Source organism: Camelina sativa, chromosome 1, assembly GCF_000633955.1.
Source record: "Camelina sativa cultivar DH55 chromosome 1, Cs, whole genome shotgun sequence".
Taxonomy (NCBI): Eukaryota; Viridiplantae; Streptophyta; class Magnoliopsida; order Brassicales; family Brassicaceae; genus Camelina; species Camelina sativa.
The window spans coordinates 22,663,584-22,672,636 of record NC_025685.1 but is presented as its reverse complement, the minus strand read 5'-3'; the positions used below and the strand labels follow the sequence as shown (position 1 = coordinate 22,672,636).

General features: G+C 36.9%; 1 protein-coding gene and 1 long non-coding RNA gene across 4 annotated transcripts in view; one reads left to right on the top strand and one right to left on the bottom strand.

Moving 5' to 3' along the window:
• Positions 1 to 3,854, bottom strand: part of LOC104710942 (CLIP-associated protein-like) — a 9,238-nt gene extending 5,384 nt beyond the window's left edge. Inside the window, exons 1-13 of the mRNA XM_010427605.2 lie at positions 3,290 to 3,854; positions 2,994 to 3,149; positions 2,824 to 2,886; positions 2,570 to 2,638; positions 2,241 to 2,406; positions 1,988 to 2,149; positions 1,756 to 1,853; positions 1,360 to 1,434; positions 1,211 to 1,279; positions 1,034 to 1,119; positions 844 to 961; positions 512 to 610; positions 6 to 385 (exon numbers count right to left, since the gene is read on the bottom strand). Of these exons, the coding sequence (XP_010425907.1) occupies positions 6 to 385; positions 512 to 610; positions 844 to 961; positions 1,034 to 1,119; positions 1,211 to 1,279; positions 1,360 to 1,434; positions 1,756 to 1,853; positions 1,988 to 2,149; positions 2,241 to 2,406; positions 2,570 to 2,638; positions 2,824 to 2,886; positions 2,994 to 3,149; positions 3,290 to 3,622 (1,874 nt within the window). The 5' untranslated portion in view covers positions 3,623 to 3,854. The remainder of the gene's footprint in view (positions 1 to 5; positions 386 to 511; positions 611 to 843; positions 962 to 1,033; positions 1,120 to 1,210; positions 1,280 to 1,359; positions 1,435 to 1,755; positions 1,854 to 1,987; positions 2,150 to 2,240; positions 2,407 to 2,569; positions 2,639 to 2,823; positions 2,887 to 2,993; positions 3,150 to 3,289) is intronic.
• LOC104702064 lies at positions 5,901 to 8,471 on the top strand. Of its 3 annotated transcripts, none has more exons than XR_753931.2 (5): positions 5,905 to 6,329; positions 6,750 to 6,827; positions 7,497 to 7,551; positions 7,681 to 7,850; positions 8,238 to 8,471. It is a non-coding gene; the product is annotated as an uncharacterized LOC104702064 (long non-coding RNA). The 3 variants fall into 3 exon arrangements; XR_753930.2 differs by having other exon boundaries at positions 7,481 to 7,551; XR_753929.2 differs by having other exon boundaries at positions 5,901 to 6,329; positions 6,750 to 7,551.

Sequence of the window (9,053 nt, the reverse complement as noted above, 5' to 3'; positions counted from 1 at the left end):
TATACTCTCGTAAGGAAAGAAACTCAATACCTAGATCCAAACTACTTGAACGAAGGGCTGCAGGATTTTGTCTATCAGATACATGCAGTCCTCGGAGCATACTTTCAATGGCACTGACCTTCTGCTTGCTTGATTGTAACACACTTTCCAGACTACGTTCAGAACCTTTACTGACATCCTTTGATTGCGAAAGGAGTAACCCAGAAGAAAGAGATCCTCCAGTTGATAAATTTGAGCTTCTATCCATAGCGACTATAGCTGATGTTCCATATCCAGGTAGATTAGATGGAGCAGACGTCTGAGGAAATGAAGGCTGGGAATGTCTCTCACGGACAGATGGTGAGGCGTGTCTCCTATGAATTCCACCATCTTCTTCATTTATTACCTGAGAACATATGGAATGCCTTATCAAGCCTCATTGATGCTAATAAGCAGACTATAGAGAGTTGAGAAGCCTTATCAAGCCTCATTGATGCTAATAAGCAGACTATAGAGAGTTGAGAAGGCTTACCCTTTGTATGACAGGGTCAAAGGAGGAAAACAAACGACGAGAACGATCAGGCCAAGTTTTTGCAAACATTCTGTAGCACATTCTAGCAGTTGTTCGTACCTGTTATTCAATATATTTACAGCTTTCAATGGCACATGGGAAAGAGATAGATGGACAATACAACAACTACTACAAATCATTTGATACTATTGATGCAGAACATGCATCCCGTTAAAGTTGCATTCAATCCTAATCACTGCCTTACCAGAGATATAAACAAGGAACAATAAACCTACTTCATACCATCTGCAGCATAACATATAGTCTTATGGAAAATAGTACCACAAACCTACCTCACTCATAGCATCTGCAACACAGCATCTAATCAGATCTTCATATAGATCAACGGATCGCTGAATTTCTGGAGCATCAGGCCAATGTTCGAGTGTTAACAATGCATATTCACAACATCTGTATTAAAAGAATGAGATCAATTTACAGAACATCATAAATTTTATGTTTGATAGAGAACCTCCAGTTTACCTTGCTCGCAGAATTGCATTACGGTCATGTTTCGCTGATTCAGCTATCCGAGGAAGTATACGGGCAGCTTTGCAGTTACGCAGCATCTGGAATAGCAAGAAACCATCTGTGTAAGCGCAAAACTTAGACAAGCAGGCCAGGTTCTAGAAACCAAAAAAAAGCAAGCTAATAATTTACCGTTTTTATGCAGTTATCAGCAGATTCTGCAATTACAAGTACAGTGATCACAACCAGCTTGAAAAGCACCTGATTACCATATATTACTATTAACAAAAATGTGTATGCGTTGAATGTTATGGCAGTAAACGAGAGGAGGTTAAGCTTACTGGAATAAACATCTCAGCGCATGCTTCAAAATCTCCCAGTAACTCTTTTGATAAGAGACACAAGAGATGACAGGCCTACGAACACGAGACATAGCATATGAAGGAAAGGCAATGGCAAAAATGGTTATCAAAACTACATAAGATAGGATGCATTGATCTAATATACCGTTCACGCCTACTAGCAAAATGTATTTTCTGGCTAAAACGAATATAAGTTTTACAAAGATGAAGGGTGTTGCCATCGAAAAAGATGAATTTTCTATAAAATAAGTACTTAATGGAAATGGAATACCTCACCGAGTTGCCAACTTATCAATTTGTTTTACAAGGAAAAGAAGAATCACAATACATTCTGAATCCTAATAATGAGGATGTCAAATCGAAAATTTAACTAACCTGCTTGACAATGGTAGATCTCCGGTCAGCTAATTGAGTACTTAAGGGACCAACAAGTTGCTTCAGGAGACCTCGAAAGCAAGAGTAATCAGTCGCACCTTCAACAGAAAAAAGATTTCATGAGATGAAATACAAGAAATTTCCCCTGCTGCTGGAGAATATATCATGTATGCAATCAAAGCAAATGAAACTTAGTTTCAAAGATAGACAGACAAAAATGTAGACGTGGTACCTCCTGCAACAAGTCCTTCAACCCTCCGCATAGCTGAAATACGCATTGACCAGTCTTTCTCTGGGACGAGTGTTGCAGCAACTTTCTCAAATTCTCGTATCAACTCCTTTTCTGAGTACACTTTGATGGGGTCAATGGGTTTTTCAGTGATGTCTGCATCTCCTGAAATGAAAAGATACAAAACCAGTCAGCCGAGATGGAAATATTACAACAGCAAGTTTTAGACTTTAATACTTGAGAGAAACATCTTTACCCCCAAATAAAGAGTTCTCTCTCGTGGGAGCTTTTGCCCTGGGACTGCTCTTTTTGGGATTGACACTTGATGCCTTAACCTCATTAACAACATGGTGACCACTACGGGCATCTGTCGAACGCTGTTGTGGCTCAATACGTTCTAGTCTAGCGTTAATGTCCTTCACCTGATGAAAAAAAACAGAGAAAGAGTTGTAGCAAAGAGCGCCCGAAGACAGAAATCATATTATTCTTTATCAAAGTAGACTAAGTTATGATGCAGATGAAAACTAGTAATATGCATTATGCATTCTCGTTCTGCATATGGATGAATCTTAATCTGAGATTTACCATATATGATGGAAGATGGTGGCGCTGAAGCTCTTCTCGGAATTGAGACCCACCCTGCATGTACATCTCCTGAGAAAAACAGAATTACAATATTAACACCAAACACGAAATAGAGCATCTAAATCCTGAATTCTCTAAAACAAAAATAGACAGATCTCCACAGAGGAAGTGAAATTCTCTACTCAAACTGAACTCAAAATTGAAAGAGTTCACTAGTAACTATCTCAGTACACAAAGGATGGTACAAAACTCACCTCAATGCACAAAATTGCAGCTTCCCTAACAGCTTGATTAGGGTCATTTAACATCTGAAGTATCTGATAAAGCAAACAAACACCCGCCATCAATTCAATTCGATACAAGAAAAAGCACTAAAGGCAACAAAGTAGAGATATCAAAAAAAGGGAGAGATAGAGAAACTCACCGGAGCAAGAATAACACGCTGAAGAGGAAGTTCGGTAGATGCAAAAAGACCAATAGCTGATGTAACAGTACGCGCAAACTCTTCCCTAACTCTCCAACTCTTATGCATCCAAGCATACGAACCCGCTCTTTCAACTATAATCGTCGGAGACGAAACCTAATAGAAACAAAGAAAACACTAACTAAGAAGGCAATTCTAAGCAAAACACAAAACCAATCCCTCAATAGTAGACACTTCTAAGCAAACACAAAGCAATTCAAATTCCCTAAAGTTTAGTAAAATCTATCAACACTCACCTCCATAAGAGTAGTCAACAAGCGCCTAGCAGCATCCCTAACGGGTTGCTTACTATCACCAAGGCGCTCGACAACAGCAGGAACAAGCGCATTCAAATGAAGCTTCAAATGCTCACCAGCGAGCACAGCGGCAGAAGCAAGCGCTTGAAGCGCACCTTGAGAGACTCTAAAATTACTATCCTTGAGGAGATCCAAACAACAATCGACAAGTGACGTCACTTCCGCAGGGCTCAAACTCTTCCTAGAAGCTTCGAGAAGTTGATGCAGCCGCTCCACAGCGGCCATGCGCTCCTTCGTATCCTTGGCCCTCGCCATTTCTAAAGCTTCCTCCATATTACCTACCGACGGTTCCGATCTGACTCTACTCCGTTCAGATCTGCTTTAATCTCCAATCAGAACTTCACAAATCGAATCGATTCAAGGATGAACACAGAAAGAGAGAGAGAGAGAGAGAGAGAGAGAGAGTTGTGTGTGTATCTCTCTCTAATGTGATTGAGAGTTTAGAGAGAGAGAGAGAAAAAAAAGGGATTTAGAGGAGAAGTGTCGTTTAATTTTTAGTACTTAAGAGAAAAAGAGTAAAGGCGACTGTTAAAAAGACTAAACTCATTTTTTGAAGAAGATAAACGAAACCATGTGGTTGGCTGGCCAATTTGACAACTTACCCTTGCTTTTCTTAATAATTACTGTTACATGCCACTGTATTATGTTATGGTCTGAACTTAAGGCACTGGTCGCGATTCGGAACCGGTTTAATCCGGTTAGGTTAAGTGTGAAGAGAATTGAGTCATTACAGAATTTTATAAACTAATTATCCTTTTTTTTTTTTGAGAATAATGAAGATAAAATTCTGTAACTGTTAAACTACTTGAGGTATTAATTATCAAAATATAACAAATAATATAATTGTCGACCAAAATATATATGAATAAATCTGGTTGGTACAATCAAACTACACCACATAATCATAAAATGCATTTTAGTTTTATTATGACTTTCACCGGGAAAAAAAAAAAACCAAAAGTTTCTACAATCTATTTGATTAAAAACTTAAAATAACACCCAAATCCAGACAAAACATAGGATATATAATGACTTATACAATGGTTGGTAAGTTCGTTAGAGAAAATAAAAAGAGAATACTAATAAATTGCTTCACATTCAATTTAGGGAATGTTTATAATTTCATTAATTAACTTTAAATCAAAAATAAATAAATCTGCATGTCTATCACCAACCTAACAAAAGCTGGAATAAATCCAAAATTATGTATAATCAAATTCTAGGTCTTTGGAAATTTTAAATAAGACTATCATAAATAAGATATGTTATACTAATTAATAGCTACCCATGGATTAATTATTGTGAAATCTGTTCCATTAGACGGATTAAGACCATTCAACTGTGATATAATTATCTAGTACGACCCGTCGGTTCTCAGATTGATCAAGTATAAAAATAAAATGGTTTGTTTTAGATGGAAACTAATTACAATGGCTTATCCCAGTCTCGTTCGTATTAGTTTATAATCAAGTTCAAAATTTTTGTTTAAAGTTAGACTTCAGATTATAAATCACACACGTTGACATGCCAAATGTTATCATGTTCTTAAAGTTTTTGAGACAGCTGGTGCGGACCAAAGAGGGTGAAACGTAATTGACAAGTAATATAAACTTTCCCATCTTTTTCTATTTTAATTTTATCCTTGCTTCCAATGTATAATCTATTTATTTGTTTAGCACTTCCCAAAACCTATCATTTGCTTTGATGCTGATTATAATTAAAATTACTTTCCATCGGATTAGGCAATACGTACGATGATTAGTTATGAAATTATGAAAATGAAGAATTACGTACGACTCTCCTACTAACGTAAAGTTTAGGTGATCAAGTGATCACTTTTGGTAGCCAGACAAGACAAGTAACATGACAATGCACTCACAGTTTCTAAGGATGAACTCAGATCTAATAATCCAAAAGCTGGTGGAGGGAAGAGAAACGCCACCATCGATGATTATTCTGATCCACGTACGTACGTACGTATTCAAACGGATCATTCTAGTCTTCTGGAGACGCTTCCATCGCAGCAGTTCCGTTTGATATATGCTGGTGGTGTTATGATTCTAATGATTTCCGAATGCAGATCCACGTTTCTGCTGACTATATCAAGGCGCTCCACATCATCACCAGCCCGATCCTTCCATGAGTCTGTGTCTGTGTACCTAATGTGGAAAATAGCATCATAGGCACCAAGTCCCTTGTGAAAGGGCTCCAGGTCACGTGTGTGATTTCCATAGCCACTTTGCGAATCCTCAGACCGGCCACACCGTGTCCGTGTTGGATATGGCGCATATTTAGTTGTGGCAACCGCAAGTTCCAAATACAGATGGATCCACTCATTCTTAAGAACCTCTGATTTTATCACTAGCTAGCTACTAGTTGGCTGGTAATCGATCATAATATAAAGAGTAATTAAACTCAAGAGTGGTCGATCTTAATTAAAAAAAAAAGATAATGACTGTAGTGGGACCACGTTCCCTAGCTAGACCATCTTTACCGGTGACTTCTCTTGTATTTGAGCAATGCCCAAACCAGAATTAAAAAAAAAATCATTTTTCGGTCCATTAACAAGAGAATCGATTCTCTGAGAAGGAATTGAGCAATGCTACGTGACGTGTTCTGATACGTTTATATGTAAATATAAAACTTTTTTTTTTTGTTTTTTCTATTTTCTTCCTTCTTTCTTTCCCGATCTTCTCTCTTTGCTCTCTCGATCTAAAAAGGCGAATTGATGGTCTAGAAAAATCAATCGATTCGACTGGAGGATTGATGGTCAGCGGAGGATAAGATTCTCATACCAAAGCCCTCGTCTTCGTCTTCACCGCAGCAACCCACGACGGAGACGAAACAAGTCGACGGAGATGATTCCGACGGATTCGAGACTGCCAGCGAACGTGAAATCAGCGATGAAGATGGTACTAAAAACGACGCCGTCACTAGTCAGGAGGAGAAACGACAGCACTAGGAGAAGAAGAAAGAACAGGTTGAATCGATTAATTTTTATATCTCTCTCTCTCTCTCTTTTATCTCTTCGCGACATCTCTCTCTTTTATCTCTTGACGGAAATCCATAGAAATCAATCGATCACCTTGAATCGATTAATTTTTCCAGCTTAAGATTAGAGGGTTTGTTCCTACTTGTGAACTATTCTCTAGGATTTGTTGACCTCTTTCAATTGCATCTCTAGTTGTTGTAGTTCTCCCTCTGTTCTTCTTATTATTAGTCTCTGATTATTGTAATTTGCTTTGTTCGTCGTGCTGGTTTTTTTTGAAGTGAATCCTATGATGCTATGATCGATCTATATATTTGCTGAGGCACTTCGTTCTTGCTTCTTAATTTTCAACTTTGGGTTTGCTAAATTGCATCAAATTAACTTGTCGTTTGTTTTGTTTTGTTGATTTAGATTTTGTGGAGGAGGATGCACTACGATTGATCTGTGATGGCTTTCATTCATCCTTGTCAAGCGGGTCTGATGATGCAGGTCTAGTTCTTTGGATATTTTTCCCTTTTCCCCTGTCAAGAAACATTCGTTGAGTTGGTTTTCTAGACAGCTAATAGGTTGTTAATCAAGTCTTTCGATGATGTGTAGTTCTTTGGTGAATTGAAATATTGAATAAAGGAGTGTACTAATGTGAATCCTAACAAATGGTTCTGAATTGTTGTTGAGTGGCATGTCTTACTGATAAGAATCTGTCTCATCTTTTGATTATGTAATACATGCCACATTATAACTTAAAATCTGCTGAGCATTGGTGTGAAGAGCATTGGAGTTAGTTTTCTTCTGGTTTCAGTTTGAATAGTAGATTCATTTCAACTTGTGTCTAATTTTTTTTATTTGAGATGCAATTAGTAGAAGATCACGGTTTGATGTTGTGTTGGCTTGTGGGTTTTCAGATTTCGTGTTTATGAATCATAGTTTGAATGTAAAAAAAGATGCTTGCTTTATATATGGGCTAACTAGATTATGTGAGGTTGGTCACTGCCTTATGGAACGAATCGAGTTTTGCCATTAGGATCCACAAAGTTTGTAATTTGTAATTCTTATGCTGATCTTATTACTCAATCTCACTAAGATTGTTTTGTGGCTAATGTGGTTAAAGACAGTGATTGATTCTGATTTTCCTGGTAACTTAGTTCTTGTCTGTTTCAGCTTTTGGATTCAAGAAATTGGTTTCGGTGCAATGGATTTTGACAACATTGTTTTGGTTAGTATCTTAGCTTATGTATCTATTAGGTTGATTGAAAAAATCTGATCTTTTTGGATCATGTTACTCGATTAGCACGTGAAAGAGTCAATTATTGATTGATCATTCATTAATTTCTTGATTTTGCAGGAGCAAGGAGATTCAGATCACCAGGATCAGGAGTAGGATTAGTTGCTCCTTCTCCTCAGTAGCAATCAAGCACAAGCTCAAGCGTAAGCTCAACATCTCAAGACATCGAACAGAGTGTTAAGCTCAACATCTCGTTTTTGACTAGGCTCCTCATACAACTACTGACCAAGGTAATTTTACAGTTTCTTCTACAAATCGTTTCTAACTTTGATAAATATAGTAGACATAGACTGAGATAGTTGATTTTTTGCTGAATATCTTTTATGTAACTTGTCTGAAGCATCTGCACTGCCGATCTCTTTTTATAACTGAATATGGTTTTGGTGTAGATGTTTTTTTCTCCTCCATTGTTGATGACTCTGTTACGTTTGTATTGTATAGGACTCTCTTGCTCTTTCTGATTTCTTTAGTTTATAGTACTTGTTTTGTGGTCTGTAATTGGTTGCATCTCCTGTTTATGCTGATGGTTTTTATTCTGCCAGAGCTTCAATACTTGAGGAACATTCTACCAGGTTCCTTTTTGTCATGGTTCTTATTAATATGTTGGTGTGATACAGAACATACAACAAGCTATTTTGGATTCAGTGGAATCCCATGAAGAAAAAAAACATCAACGGTCTTGTATAAGAGTTGCAGATTCTGTGTTATGGCATGTTGCCTCAAGTACTCTTTGTAAATTGAAAATTCAATGTTACAACAATGTTTAAGTGAATCATTGTTAATCTTTTCATATCCACAATTGTGAATCATTGTGAATCATTAAAACATTGTTTAAAAGATTGAGCAACCTTCTTTGGGTTCTCTAGTAAAAGAATGATTTTGCAAAAATACTCTTAGGGTTACTTTACTTAAATTAATATTAATTATATGATTAATTAATTTGTGAGTAACTTAGGAGAGGTACTCCACTAATGATGCTCTAATTCTCTCTTCACAACCATTTTTTCAAGCATTATTCCTCAAAAATAAATACTTTGTTGTGAATTATAACTACCAAACACTTATATGTGTTTGTAGTATTATGAATAGAGAACAAGAAATAAGAAAGAGAGAGAGGGAGGATGCACGAGAGTGAGAGAGATTGGGAAGCTTGTTTGATCAAAAGACAACTTAAGTATTACTCTTCTTACACAAGTCCTTATTTATAGTACATTAGAAAACACATGAGCCACACACCTATTAGTTTTGGTAATGACAAGTGTTACATTTACAAAGATTGTGTAACACTACATGGACAAGTGTAATGACATGTGTCTTGTGATGGAATAATCACACATGTGTTTTTACAATGTACTTCATATTCAACTGATGTAACAATTTTTTTTTTCCTCAAAAAATTCTTCAAGAATTCCACAACGATTTCGCAAAAGCAT